Source organism: Acanthochromis polyacanthus, chromosome 4, assembly GCF_021347895.1.
Source record: "Acanthochromis polyacanthus isolate Apoly-LR-REF ecotype Palm Island chromosome 4, KAUST_Apoly_ChrSc, whole genome shotgun sequence".
NCBI classification, from domain to species: Eukaryota; Metazoa; Chordata; class Actinopteri; family Pomacentridae; genus Acanthochromis; species Acanthochromis polyacanthus.
Genome location: NC_067116.1, coordinates 43,306,645 through 43,322,670, shown reverse-complemented (window position 1 = coordinate 43,322,670; position 16,026 = coordinate 43,306,645). Strand labels below are relative to the sequence as shown.

The window sequence follows — 16,026 nt, the reverse complement described above, 5'->3', positions numbered from 1 at the left end:
TTCAATAATTCATCTTAGCTGCAGGGACATGGAAAAAAGCAGGTGATGCAGAGCAGGTAGAAAACAAAGAAAAAGAAAGACTTTTCTGGTGATGTTCCAAACTGCTGCAGCCTGCAAGTGATGATGTGTGATGTAGGAACGTCAGCGAGAAGTGAGCAGGGAGCAGCTGGTTTGTCATGTTTACATGCTTTGAACTCGCTTATTGACCCACTCGCAGTGGGTTTACATGCTAACTAGGTAAATACGCTAATGAGATACATGTCAACAATCTTGCTCAGGATAGCGGACTCTGGCTTTAACCTTGAACCCTGTGGCATCATCCGACATTTAAATTCTACATTTGCCCAGACCTGCAGCAAAAGACACCATGTGGCTAACCTATCACAACCACAAACTGTATATTTACATAGAGTAGTTTCTGTAGAATTTTCTAAATGAAATTATATGTCAATACTAGGGCTGGCCCGAATAGTGGTTTCTGGCCTCCGAATATTCGGGCCCTATTAAACACGAATATCCGAAAATTCGCTCTGCCCCCTAACGTCCGACGGGACGGAGACGGCCCGAATATTCGGATCCGTTCGTCTGGTCTCTCGGGTCCAAATTTTGCCTTCGTTTTGTCTTCAGTTAAACTGAAGAATTCTCAAACAGCGGAGGTCTTCAGCATCTTGTCTTGTGTTTATGCAACGAAAGTGAAGCGTGACGTCAGAGTCGGCAGCAACCCGGCCATTCAGGTGGTGGTAACAAACACGAATGGAGGAGCCGAGATGAGCCGAAGAACACGGAGGGATGAGCCGAAGTGGGCTGAAGGCGAAGGGAAGAGACGAGCTCCGAATATTTTCATCTGGGAGGAGGAGGGGGTGATCACATAGACATATGTGTATATGTTTATGTGATCACACGACAGGATGAGCCGATATGAGCCGATGTGGGCGGAAGGAAGACAGTAACGCCGCATATTCTTTCCGCCCGGTAACGTCCGACGGGGGAGGGGGGCGGGTGAATATTCGGATACCAAAATGAATATCCGGATACCGCCGTAGCGAACGAATATTCGGATATTCGGGATATTCGGGTCCAGCCCTAGTCGCTACCCAGTGTTTCATCGATGAGATCCAGTTACAGTCGGTATCTCAAGTGCTCCAACTCCAGAAGAGACAAGCCAGGACCTTCTGGTAAATTCAACTGCTCTCATGCAGTCTCTCTATTTGATAAGAGCTGAGAAACAAGGGAACATGTAGCGTATCTAATTCATTCTTCTCATGCTCCATAATTCAATTTCAATCTCCCTCTTGAAAATGAATGATTGTGCCACCATAGAGCCCTTTAATTGGCATAGTGTTAAAGGAATGACATAGCACGGAGGACAGCTATTCAATTTTCAATTTTAACAAAATATTACACAGCAGCTCTGTATTCTCTTCCTGTCATCTGAGAAATAATCAGTCCGACCTATCTACTCAGCGGTCTGTTGATGCTCGCCACCAAACACAGATCACACGCGCACAGAAAAATCGTTGCCCTCTCCCTGGTCTTATTCATTTGCTCCTGTTACATACAGCTTATAACCTGAAAATTAGCAGCAGCCTGTATGCCTCCTTGCTCCGGGAGTTGTGCGGCTGCTCATTTGATGTACTTAATCAGGTGCAGCCTTTGTAATGGGAAAGGAATAGGGCCAGGCTTGATTGGCCTTGATGACATCTCTGCTCCAATTGTCTAGAAAATCTCCAGCTTTAATCAATCTGCAGGATAATTCAGATTCTCTTGCTGCTGTTTGCAATGATTGGCTTTTTTTCGCCTCTGAAAATACCATCAAAATGGGATTTATTTCAGGTATGGCTGCGATAAAAACTGAGGTGTGCAGTGTACAGATTGTAATTTAAAACCTGTGTGTTGGAAGTTTTTTTTTTTTTCCGAGTTTACTGCTGCCTGCAGAATGTAAATGTATAAACGCTGGAGTATAAAGTTTTCTATAATTATAACAGCGCTAACTGTTGATTTACTGTGTTTGGGGGAAGTTTTTGAAATCAGAATATTTGCACATTTATTATATGAGAGAAGCATTTCCAACACAGACTCCTGAACTATTTGTAACTCACAAAAATACATTTATTTTTTATGTTTTCGTGCAAAACCTTCATCAGGCAAATAGTTTAAAAAGAGACATCGTGGAAAACAAGAGGCTGTAACTCCGCAAACCAATCGACATACCCATAAATGACAAAACATCGTTACACCAAGTGGCAACTTTCAATAAGAGTCACAAGGTATCCCGATTTTTTTGTTCATTTTAGGTAAAAATCTGATCATACGAATGCCTAAAACCCCCAAGCACCAAATGTGCATTCTCATATGTACATTGCAATGAAGAAATTATACAAAATACATGTTTAAAGGGGAAGTTTTTTTCAATCTGGGGTCTGTTTTCATATGTCATTTCATGCATGTGAGTGATGGAGAAATGAATTTTCGACATAGCTCCAGTATTTAGCCGGGCAGGCAGCTTCGCAGCTCAGCTAGCGAAAAGTATGGGGCAACTGGCCCCCCCGCGTCAAAGTCCACTTTAACGGGCTTTTTTTTCCCCACACTGACCGGCTCGGATAGTTTCAACGAGTGTCCCACAACATATGCACGGACCACATTAAAACGGATGTGTGTGTCAGTAGTGGGTGGGAAACTTTGGAATTTTCTTTATGATGAATTTAAGGATTATACAAATATAGTTTCGCCGAAGAAAGCTTTTAAAGATAGAACAATGAGATTATATGCTAGCGCATAGGTGTCATGTGTGATCTGTTGATTTTAATTTATGCCTAAATATGGATTATTTTTTCAGGGCCGGTACCTATGATTAGAAATAGAAATGATGTCCTGTATAGTTTTGTAAACTGCAGAGTTATACGTGTTGTGTTTGTTTTTCATGGAAGGTTGTAGAAGGGTAATTTTGTTTATTTGTGTTTTCTTCTTTTTGTTATCTTTGAATGTATTTTGTGTGGATTTTTTTTTTAATATGTTTACTTGCTGCGTGAGTCATCCAGCAAGGCTATTTTTAGTTGATAAGGGCAGGAAATATAAGATTTTCTTCAGCCTGCTCCCTTTCGAGTAGGGGTGTGTATCACATAATATGTGTATGATTATCTGATGATCTTAAAATGTGCATTTCTGTGCTACACATCTTTGACGAAATAAATGAATTTAACTGAACTGAACTGAACATACTAGAGATGAGAAGTGAACGAAAACCTCCACATTACTTGGCGATCACTATTTGTTGTGGTCTGTATCCAAATCTCAGGATGCTAGAAAGCAAATCTCTGGATGCTAGAAAGCACATCTCGTTCTGAAATCGCGCGATAGCTCGCGCCAAAACTTGGTGATAGCGAGAGCTATCGCGTGATTTCGGAACAAGATTTGCTTTTTAGCGTCCAGAGATTTGGATACAGACCACAACAAAGAGCGATCGCCAAGTAATATGGAGGTTTTCGTTCACTTCTCATCTCTAGTATGTTGTGGAACAACAAAAATTTACATAAAAGTAAATACAAGGATTCCCTGTGAGCAAGCTTTGTTTTTATCTTTGTTCTAATGTTTACGGTTTTGTATTTAATACATGAATAGATTTTTGGTATGTTTTCTTATTTTTCTTTTCTTACCCATACTGACATTTCGAAATACATTTCTTTTCTGAACATAGTTTGTTTACAGTATTATATGATTTGTGCATTCTCACATGTATCAAATAAAACTTAATCATTAAAGAGAAAAGAGATCACCATAAATAATTAGTATTATGGAGATTAACCTGACTCATTTTGGAACAACAGCTATGACCCAAAAAATATGCATTTTATTATTAATATTTGTGGTTTTCAAAAGTGATTTTTAAATTATTCAAAACTATTACTATTATTACTTTAAAATATTTAAAATAATAACTATAATTACTATTAACAGTAGCCTATATTTTTTTAAACCAAGATTAACTTTTAAAAAATGCATTATTAGATTTTTCTTTAATTTTTTGAGCCACAATAACATTTGTGAGCTGCACTACTTTTTTAAATTTTGTTTTAGATAGCCGAGACTCTACAGTATTACTTAACATGGAGATCGCCATAACTAATACAGGTATTATGGCTAAACCCTTCAAGTAATAATTATAATTTACAGTATCTCACATTTTTTTCAACCATATTACATTTTTTAAAATAATTTTTTGATTATTTGAGTTTTCTTGAGGTGCATTAACATTTCAGAATTGCACTATTTTTATTTTTTTTGCTAAGTTTATTTGTAGTATTTAGTGACTTGTGCACTTTCATATAAGTGCACAAATATACAAAACAACTCCAACTCTAACTATAATGAATATTAATGCTTTAAGATCCTTTATATTTATAATGAAGATTAATTTGGCAAAATGTGGCACTAAAATTATGACCCTAAAAAATATACCTCATGTAATTTACATTTTTCTTTTATGAATTACGAAATAGATTTTTTTATATTATTTATTTTTGTTTGGGTGTTTGTTTACAGTCTATATCCCTAGTTTCCCAGAGCCACATTGACATTTAGTTTGAGTTGCACTAGTTTATTTTCCCGAACATATCATACATTCCTCATCGCATAGACTTTATTTGCAGTATTTAATGACTTGTGCACGTTGATATTCGCGCACATATCAAATATAATCCCGTTCCTGCACCTGGACCCAGCTCACCTGAGTAAACCCGTCTGCTGATGGAGGTGACATCTCCTCTCCCTCCTGCTCCGTTTCCCTGGCAACACACAGAGAGCGTCGGCCGCTGTGTAGCAGATGGAGAGGAAGATGGAGGAGAACACTGCTAGAGACGTCGAGACTGGTGTGTAAATATCACAGTTACCTGGCTTCCTCGTCGTTGGTGGGCAGGCGCAAGGAAGCGCATGTTCCCTTGCTGTCTGACTGATAATTTGTGCGTGTCTCCGGCTTGCGGCGCGTCTTTATCCTGACGCTACACTCGGGATGCTAACCTGCTAGCTAGCAGGTGCAAGGATGTAAACAAGAGCCTCAGTAGCAGCCGTTAAAGCTACCTGTGCTGCTACCAACATCTGTTAAACATATAATTAGCTGAATGCGACTTTAAGTAATTACTAGCATGTTCTCGTTTACTATTTAGCCGACTGGGAGAGCAAGAGTGCAGGTGTTTTGGCTGTGTGCTAGCTAGCCGAAATAACACACAGCAGCCCTCCACTGAGCTGCTGCTTAGCTAATTAGCTAACTGTCGGCACCCGAAGTTGATTCTGCTTCGGAAAACTACAGTTTGACCGTTTTTCTCCTGACTCAAAGTCAAGCAGCTGCAAACAAATGTTATACGCCACTGTATTGAAAAAGCATCACTCACATTTGTACCAAAAACGAGCTTTCTTGTGGCAGGGGTGTTGTAGTGTTCGTTTCGTTAATGAGTAAATTAGCATATGTGAACAGGTACGCCCCGAGGATTTTGACATAGAGGTGGCCAAATGGGGCCCAAATCAGACTTAATAACTGTATTTTAGAATTTTAAAAACTTATATATATATTTAGTATAGAGCCTAGTTAAGACTGCAACAATAAATAGATTGCCTTTGTTTCTTATTTTTGCAATTAGTGTGACTAATTATCTAATTTACATTGACGAATACAGGTATAGTAAACATATTTTTTCGTTTGGTTGTGCACTGTTTAAAATGGACGTGGGCAAGATTATTTCAGTATTCGAAATTCCATCCGTGTGTGATGATAATTTAACCAACTACAGTAACGTATTGCACAGTAAAATGTTTTAAAATGTGTTACACGGCTATTTATATATATATATATATATTTTCTTGCCATTGCGATTCTTGATTAGAGAGGTCATGTTTTGTCAGACATCGAAATTCACAGTAGGATAGCTTCTGGATATATCTTGCTGTGAAAAAGGAAAATCTCCCTAATACAAAAAAAATGGGCGTTGTTGCATTCACAGGATATCAGACTTTAGAGTTGCAGTGAATGGCCTGATCAGATCTGTGGTGGTCAGTGAGAGTTTAAGGATGGTCTTGGTCCCTCTGGTCCTTTCATATATTTATTTTATTTTAAATATATTGATCCCACAAGGGGTATTCTGTTTTTACATATTGAACAAAGCTGGGGTAAGAGCGCACAGTGACACCATTTACCTGCTCTATCTAACACATTTTTGGGATATATTTGTATTTCTTGCTTTCTGTATTTGTTATGTGTTATGTTATTGAAGTTTGTCATCTGAACGCGGCCGATACAGGTTTGGAACAGGAGCTTCTCCAGAATTTCTGTATAGGATTGGTCAAGAATGCAGCAAGAAGTGGTCAAGCACTGCTGTAGCATCGAGGCTAATTGAAAATTATGTTAATATGAGTGTTTTGATACGCTTTGGTTTCTTATTTTGCAGTTATTGTTGCTAGTTATCTAATCTGCGTAAACTGATACGGGTACAGCTACCATTTTGGTAACTAGTATGACTAATGGTCTAACATTTCAAGAGAACAGATGCTGCAGAGGCTTTGATAGAAAATGGTTTACTTAAAGGAGAGACTTCTGTATTTGTTATTTATGATTTTAATATTGAAAATTCAGTCAAAGTGTGATGACAAATGATCAAACTACAGGCAGTCATAGTACAATCAGCTACCCCTTATGTATTTTAGTTATTTAGAGAGGTCATGTTTTGTGGAGCATCCTGCTGGGAAACAACAAGATCTCCCTGATAACAAAAGATAGCATGAAAGAAATGTTTTGACTTTACTGAAAGGATCAGAATTTTACTGTATATTAACCAGCTGTGCTAAAACTCAGGATTCAGCTGAGTAACAAATAATTTACCTGCAGTGGATGAACTGTGACACTGTGTGACAGCTCACCTGTCTGATCTAATTCATCAAGTTATTTACTATGTTGTGCTAAGTTCTGTGTAAATGTGCACACTTCTCTTTTTGTTTTGGAGATGTCTATATTTTTCCTGCTGCTGTTTCATACTGCAGATATTATATGAACTCAAAGGAAAGTGTCTTATAAACAGCTGGAAGCAACACATTTCAGCTACTGTTAACATTTTGAGGTCAGTGTGTCAATTAATGGCACAATGTACACCTTTCGTACTCTGTGTGTCGTTAATGGACGCAGGACCCAGTTCAAGGAAAGGTGACTAAATGATAAAATTAAGTTTATTCAAAAATATACAAAGAAAGGGAAATAATATAATGAAATGAAAGTAACAGGTTTTAGGGTGCTGTTTGCAGCAGTGGCAAATAAACCACACATTTAGGCAGCATTGTGTGGATTCTTTATGTGCAAATATAAGTGCTGCAGATGAACAGAACAGATGTCTGTTAAGCTTCACTTGCTTCTTAGTTTTCATTTATTTTTGTCTCCTTATTTTGCACTGCAGATCAACTTTGTTTTCCTACAGTTTAACAAAATCCCCCCATTAAAAGTATGATTGAGACATCATTTCAAAGAGGTGACATTTAAATGAAGTTGCCTCTCAGTAAGATTCGACTCATTTTAATTCTCCGTACTGCTCTTGTTCTGCAGGCAGTGAGGCTGGAGGAGAGGATGCCTTGGTGGGGAACGTGAACAAGCTGATGGTGAGTCCTCCAGGATACACAGGAGTTCCACGAAAAGGACACCTTGTGTTTGATGCCTGCTTCGAGAGTGGTGAGTAGCAAAATTTTAAAAAACACAATGCAGTTCAACACTTGATGGATAATGTTGTATTGAGGGCATCCAAAATATTCATTCTGTTGACACTGTGGTAAGGGATGCCATTCTTCTGCGACTCTGAAAACCTGGAAAAAACATGAAAGAAGTATAGAGACCAAAATGTTTGGCCAAGGTTTTTTCTTGCACATCATCATTGTGATCAATTTGTTTTGTGTACTGTAGCTTATACTGTGACACAATTGGAAATAGACCAAAAAACGGTTTCTTGTGTATATCCTTCCAATGCAAATAACAAAATAACACAAACAACTGTTCCTTCAGCCAAACACATAGTTCCTTTCACTTATTACCGTTAATTAGTTACAACTGGAACAGATTCCATCCTATCAGTAGCTGCTTCAGCACCTCTTTTTTTAAAAACATCAAAACTGAATAATTTTAATGCCACCTACTCCGGCCTCAAGTTTTTGAGTAACACATCCCTCTTGTTCAAACTTCCTCGGTTAGAATTCTCATTAGAGACTGCAGTACACAAATTCTACTGTAGTTTCATTGCATTTGCTGCCTATTCAAGCTGGAGCTGACATTAAGGTCTTTCTGTTGAATTTTAAATCTTCGCCTGGATTAGCAACATCTCATTTGTGCAACCTTATCGGGCTGTATGTTTCAGTCCACAATCTTTGTTAATTAGATGTGCTGTATTTATATAGACTGAAAATAAACAAGAAATCAGTGGAAAGTGGAACTTTTTCACACCAGGATTTGTATGTTTGACACTGTCACTATCTGTCAGGACTAGAATATGAAGATGCAACCCCCAACAAATACCAGAGTGGTGTATGGCTTCACACTCTGCAGTAAAGCTTGGGATGGACTGTCAGCCTTATGCAGGATTTAGGTTCAAAAGCAGGAAGCAGCTGCATGTATTTTGGGAGTCTTTCTGTGTAGCTTCAACAAACAGCTGTTTGTTGATCTGAGATCTTAGCAACAGTAATGTCACGGACGTATGATTTACAGGATTTACTGAAGAGTGCAAGGATCTTTAAATCTGATTATAAATCACTAAAAGTCAATACATGAGCGTTAAAATGGATTGTTTGCGCTGGCATGTGATCGTTCACATACTTCATGCACAGACATAGATGTACACCGCCTGTCAAAAGTTTTGAGACGGGTTCTCATTCAAATGAATGAGAACCCGTCTCAAAACTTTTGACAGGCGGTGTATATGCATGTATGTAAATGTGTACAATGCTTATATGAACAAACACATACTCTGTGCATTATGCTTCATACTTCATATTCACTATCTGCATTTACAATTTCTTCTTTTCTTAAGGCAGAAGCAGCATTAACAAAAAATGATCAATACCGATTGAATAACCTTGCAACTTTTCTCTTAACACCTACCAGATTCGCTTGCCATTTAGGTTGTTGTTGTGGTTGGGTGTTTTAAGTCCTGTTTGAATAAGTGGAGATTACAGTGAGTTTTCAGCACATTCACGTTTTTAGAAACTAATAAATGTCACCTTGAAATGAAAAATGTAAAAAGCAACTGGACTTCTCCTTCAATGAAGTGCTTAATTACTATTTTTTATTTAATGAAGCTGTGAGGATTTTCCAGCCCCAGATGACTGAGAATCTGCACAGCAATGAAGTATCATACATGCTTTTTCTTGTTCAGTTGTGTAAGCCAAATAGGTGTAAATTCCATAATGAGATTATGTATACTTAATGTACAGTTATAGTGCTTTGTCCATTTCCTTTATTGACGCCAGGCATATGATATGATGAAGCTAATATAGTCCACAGTGCTTTGGTAATGGCCTTTGTTTTCTGACAGCTGAACGGCATGACAATGAAAATAAAGTATGTCTTCACCATTGACAAGGTCGGTTAGTTAGAGTCGCACACGGGCGAACACTCAAGCACACAAGTAGGCAGAGTAAATCAGGGAATCAGCAGGTCTCTGTGGGACTGAATCTCAGGTTCAGATGGCTCTCAGATTTCATATTTCCACAGATAAGCCCATTTTAGTGTCTGCAGACTGAGATGAGCTTTAACTTCACCCTGTTTACTTTCTGATGTCTGGCCTTGGTGTCATCGTCGCTGTTTTTCTCCGAAGTTGATTTAGTGATACACTTGATTTTCAGCGAGCTAGAGGTCACGAACAAAAAAGTTTTTCTTACAGTTGTAGCTCGTCCCTGGCTTATCACTTATTAATTCACGAGAGGAAAACCAATCTTGTGTGGGTATATAAAGAGTAAAATTCTAAATCTGTTACATTAGTCGGATTGTGTTGAGATATCAGTGTGGTGATTGCCCTTTTTGTAATTCTTTAATTCCCAGATGACATGGCCAGAGGAGCTCAGACATTGATTAATGGGTGATGAGCTCCCACACTGAGATCGGCTAACATATAAGCGTCTCTGACTCCGGATGCATCTCTTGAATGATTTATGGAATTGATATTAATCTCTTTCCAGTAAATGCATTACTAAAGTTAGAATGCGGGATGAATTGATGTTTGTGTGATAATGTCAAATTAATGCCCTGTTGCTGTTTCATTTAAACATTGTGGGTTTTATCAGCAGTACTTTAAAGTTAGCCTAGATGTTATTTCATACTAATGCTATCACAATATACCGTACCCGGTCATTTGATACTCAAAGTCATCCAAAATCTGTTTTTGTGCATGAACCTACACACTTTTCTCTCACAGTAGTAGTAAAGAGTTGATGGTTCACGTGTAGCAAAGTGTGCTCAGACAACTGGAATGACTTGATTCATATTTTCAGTCAACATCATTTTGGCTTAATGTAACTAAATCCAATATTAGTCTTTTAGGCACTTGTAATGCAACATATTAGTACATTAAGACACTGTGTGCAATTTGATTAATTGACTTTTAATTAATTAAAAATCTGAAATCTTCTCTGAAAGATTTATTAATCCCTGTGTGCATTTTTGGGACTTGTATAAATCTTTTGAAAATTTAGTAAATGATTTTAAAAAATACATTTATTTCAATTTATCTGGGGAATGGATAAATTACAGAATAATATAAACACAAATTTTTGCTAAAAAATGCACAAACACTATTTTACTTAAACATAATCGTCTTGCACAAAGAAATGACACTTTTTCATGATTGTGACGTAAGCATTCTGCTCTGGATTACTTAACATCAGTGAAAACGTCTCAGTTTTTGTTGTTACAAGTAGGGCTGCAACTAACGACGCGTCGACTAATCGTCTGAGCACGATACGTCATCAAAAGCGGAAGTGAGCGGGCAATGCGACAGAAATCAGCGTCCGACCAGAGCGCAGAACACGAACGGACGTGGGCTCTGCATCGTTCATTTATTATGTATGCGCGATGAAGCGCCGATGTCCGCGTTTAGATACAGCTGTATAGTAAACACTGACATCCGTGTTTACGATAGATCGCGGATGTCCGCGCTGCATCGTGCATACATAATATATGCACCGATGTCCGTCCGTGTTCCGCGCTCCGGTCGGACGCTGATTTCTGTTGAATTGCGCACTCACTTCCGCTTTTGATGACGTATCGTGCTCAGACGATTCGTCGACGTGTCATTAGTTGCAGCCCTAGTTACAAGCAGCCTAATGTCTGCTGAAGATACTGTTGTGAAAGTGTAATAGAAAGCCACTTTTAGCCAACTCTACACAACTTTGAACTCAATGCTGCTCTTCCTTATCTTCTTAACAGTACACCCGCCAGGCATAAAGTGAATCAGATGAACGGTTGTCGAAAAAGGCAAAGAACAGAGGCAATTATTCCTTCAATTACTTGTTAGATTAACAGTTTCTATAGTCTTCTTTTTTCCCCGTATTGGTGAATGATCGTGTGTTTATTGAGTGGAAGTTTGCTTTAGGAAATTCATTTATTAATGCAATTTTACTTTTTTTTTTTTTTTGTAAATTTAAGTACACAGATCACTAGCCAATTTCAAAAACCATTCTTCACTGTCAGGATTATGCAATCACTGTGGTTGTCCTGGCCAGTTTCTCCAAACATGCCGGACCCTATCGGAGCTGAACGAATTAATCTTGGTCTCATCTGATCAAATGATTTCCTCCCAACATTCATCCGGCTTCCTTTCATGTTCTTTAGCAAAGTTTTTTTTCTTTTTTTCTGGATGCCATCCATAGAAGGTGACTTTGTGCAATATCCTCACAATGTCTGAGCTGTGACAGAAACTCTGTTTATTAAGAAACCCTGTGCCAAGTTTGAAGCACTTGCAAGTCTTTTTTTTTTCAGTTTGTTCAGATAATGCACTATTTCTGGCATAATTTGATGTTACTAGTGGAACTATGGCTAATTCTGTATCCCCTGATTACTTCTGATGGATTTTTGGGGTGCCACTGATCTTTCTGAATGCTTTTCTGCCTCAGAATCAGATTTTTCAGTATCTCTATCAATTCTTTTACATGTAGAGCCATGATGCAGGCTTGCAGATAGACACAATCCATAGGTCCAAAAGCGGGAAAGGATCTGGTGCTCACAATCTGTTAATTAGGCTGATTGTAAATCACAGATGCACTCAGTTTAGCTTCAGTGATCCCAGTTGTTTTCCATCTGAGTGCCAGTTGTCAAGGTGTTATCACTTTCACTTCACTGAGATTCTATTCTGTGGCCTCTATTATCAGTGCAGTCGTTGCAATGTATTTTTTTTTAAATAATTGTTCGTAACAAGAAATTCTCTGCTTTTCAACTCTGAAATAGCATTCAGGTGATACTGCACTTACTGTTGTTTGAATTGAATCTACTTGAACTGTAGAGTAAGAAGTACAAACGAGAACAAGGTCTATACAGGCATTGTTAAGTTGTATTACAAACCCAGGATGCTCAGCAGTACAAAATGTATAGGCTCACTTAACTGTGAGTGCATGATATTGAGCTTATAGTAGATTTATTGCTAGTGTGAACACTTCATGAGACAGCACATACCTAAAATATTACGAAGGCCGCTGTTTTTATTCACGACAGCAATGACAGGAAGGAAATTGGAGACAAGCGTGCAAGTTCCTGTCACACATGTACATTTCTCAGAGCTATTGAATCGGTCGTCATGACAGCCTATGTCTATTTTACCCCCCTCAAACCAGATTGAATAGCGGGAACATGGTATTTCGAGCAGACGATTTCATTAGATATTTATGCAGACCTATAACTTAGTGGGGTTTTGTGTCTGACTCCTGATGCCATCTGCATCACATGTAGACTCTCGCGAAGCCCAGATTTTATTTTGTTGTGTTAGTATAGCACAGAATAAAACCTAATAGGTTTATTGAAATAGATGCTGGTTATGTAAGCTGTTTGCCAAAGGTATAAAATCTCATTTACATTTAGATGAGGCTTAATTCACTTTGTTGTCAGCCCTATGCTGATCAAGTCAGTGATGGTCTACAGATTTGCATACAGTAGATATCTCAGCCAACAGGTCTTCTGGCACAGAGTCATTCTAAGCCATTAAAGGCCCTTTTCACCATTATGCTTAAACATAATGTACAGTATGTTGGTGACCTGGACTGTGCAGTAGAGCTTTATCACTATGTTCTTACTCACTGGTTCTGTTGACTGTGTAATGATAAATATGCCCGTTTTTACTAACATCCATCTGAAAATAGATTTTTCCTTCTTCGGATCATCTTCTTATGCTACGTAGGACGGCAGAAAATAGAAGACTTCGCTAATCTGTAAACATTTCTGTCCATTTCTGGCCTATTGTTGCGTATTGTGTCAAGAGGCAGAGATTCGGGGAAGTGATAAAAGAAGCCTAATTGTTTTTTAGAGTGAAATCCAAATGACATTCTTATCTTGTCTTGTCACATTTGTTTCGTCACACACTCCAACTGTTGACATTCCCGGCTAAGTCCCAAATTCTTTTGTGAATGCGCCCTCACAATGTTGCTGACTAAAGTGCCATCTGTCTGTACAAAGGATGACACTGACGGCACAGGCATATTGTTTTACTGCACCTCTGGACCGTGCACCAGATGTAATTAAGCACTCATTGATTAGTCAGACTGTTCTCTGCTGACAATGACTTGCATGGTCAAAGAAATTCCCCAGAGGTGACAAGTGTTTAATGGGGTCCATTGATAAGCACAACTCATAGACTCATCTGGCTTTACGGTCGATTCACTCAATGCAATCCAACTTATATCGGAGAGTGGAGAACTGTTCGAACATGTACCTTCTGCTTTTTTCCGACAGCGAGGACCAAAGCACTGTTTTAGACTTTGTGTTTTTGTTTCTTTGAGTAATTGACCTGTTTTGTGTGTCTTGTCACAACTTGTTAAACTGCATAATGGGGAAAAAAAAGCATTGACTGAAAGATGTGCCGATTGCGCATTATGGCAATTGATCCGGATGAACAATACTCACTCACTGACACCTCAAAAGTAGGGCAATACCTACGGACTCTTTCTGGATATTAAGGTTTCCCCCACTGACGTTATGGATTCGATGAAATCTCTCATGCACTTAATGGATTTGCTCTGCAGATTTTAAATCATCCCTCAGTAATGATAATTAATAAGGAGATATTTTCCCTGTTTTTGAGATAAAGAAAAAACTAATAATAAACAAAAGAGGCTGCCAGGAGATCAGTAATGAGGATAAGTAGATGTAGGAGAAAATGTTCCCGCTGTTCACTGCTAAGGACGGTTTTAATGTTTTTCTCTCTCTCTTTATTTCCTTTAAAGTTTTATTTTTCCTTTCTTCCAGCACTGAGCAGTGTATTTAATCTGTCTGGTCTTGTCTCCTCCCAGAAACTGTCGTGTTGCTGCTGCACAGACGCCTCTGAAAAATGACTGATTAGAGTCATAGCTAAAGCAAAATTCACAGAGCAAAGACAAGAGATAGAAACGGAGAGCGAGAAAAGAAGGTCGGGAAGAGGAGAAGGTAGCGCAAAAAAAGAATAATATGAGCACTGGAGGAGGGGTGGGGTGGCTGGTGGTCTGAAGCTGGTGTAGGGAGAAACGCAGTCAAGCTTGTCAGAAGATATTTATATACTCCAGAGTGCCCCATGAATCAGGATAGTTGAGTTTCCATTGATTAAAGAAGAGGGAAACGTTTTTACAATCAAGCCAGATGCTCAGAACGAGTGGCTTGGAGAGGCCTGAGCTTTGCTGCAGTATGTAGCTCTCTGCTTCACCTCCCCTCCCTCTCCTGTGGAAACAATCCAGAGGGAGAGGCAGCCCAAGGGTGCAAATGCATATTTTCCGTTAATATCCTTTTGCTTTTAATCACAACGAGCATAATTTTGACATTTTGTGACACTTGTGTCCCCGCACGTGAACCTGCCACTGTGCATCGTGCAGCCACGTGGCCTCCTCACGGTTAGATTTTTGGCTTTTGTGTAGTTCACCGACCTCAGAATGCTCTCTCTTATGGGCTTTCCAAAAGAAGATCCATTCGTCTGAGTGGGAGGGAGCACTCCTGACATCTGATGTATTGAGAGGCACTCCCAGTCTCTCTGTCTCTCTTACATGTCCTTGGCAGCGGAGAAGCTTCACTGCTCAAATCACTAAATGGCCTCTCCAGTTTTTCCTTTTAGCAGTTTTCTCTCCTCTCTCTTTCTTTTAAGTCAGGAGCAGAGTATGGAGATAAATTGGAGTTGTCTTGGGACTGTTGGCAAGACCATTGCTTTTGATTTATGCTATTTATTGGCCATTTGTATCCATAAGAGATTATTCTTTATTATTATTGTATTTTTTATTATCGTCATATCCTATCTGTGACTTTCTTCAGGCATAAATTGTCAGTTTTATTTCTTTTTTTTTTGTGCTTTTTCATATGAGGGGAGTTGGGGGTGTCTTATATTGGCTTGACCCGGAGGGAAGCTTCTATCAGGGTCCTTGAGGTTCAAAAACTTACACGGTGTGTCTTTAAAGCCCTTATAATGAATATTTCTGTATTAAGACATGGATCAAATGACTGCTTAAATGTGAAGGAGGTTGCTTGTGGAGAGTGTTTTAGCTGTAATTTTGTTTTTACAAACAGCAGGCAGCCTTTTTCAGTTAAAAAAAAAGTTCTAAAGACCCATTTTACTCTGTCTGCTCATTACCAAATGGCAGTCAAGATAGTGACTAGTTAGCAGAGCGTGAACATTAGACTCTAAATGAATGCTGATGCAAAAAGGCAACTGCTTTCTAAGTCCATCATCTTCATTTTAAAGGTGTTAGCATGCCTATTTTGTGTTGACAGCTTTTTTTTTTTGTTCCATCCCCTGGCCAAAAAAACAGTTGGTGCATGTATAATGAATTAATACACAGCTGTTTATTACTCAG

General features: G+C 38.7%; 1 protein-coding gene across 1 annotated transcript in view; it reads left to right on the top strand.

Annotated features, from left to right (window-relative positions):
• The first annotated feature begins 4,725 nt into the window (after positions 1 to 4,725).
• agbl4 (AGBL carboxypeptidase 4) overlaps positions 4,726 to 16,026 on the top strand; it is a 410,530-nt gene continuing 399,229 nt past the window's right edge. Inside the window, exons 1-2 of the mRNA XM_051947376.1 lie at positions 4,726 to 4,865; positions 7,577 to 7,699. Of these exons, the coding sequence (XP_051803336.1) occupies positions 4,820 to 4,865; positions 7,577 to 7,699 (169 nt within the window). The 5' untranslated portion in view covers positions 4,726 to 4,819. The remainder of the gene's footprint in view (positions 4,866 to 7,576; positions 7,700 to 16,026) is intronic.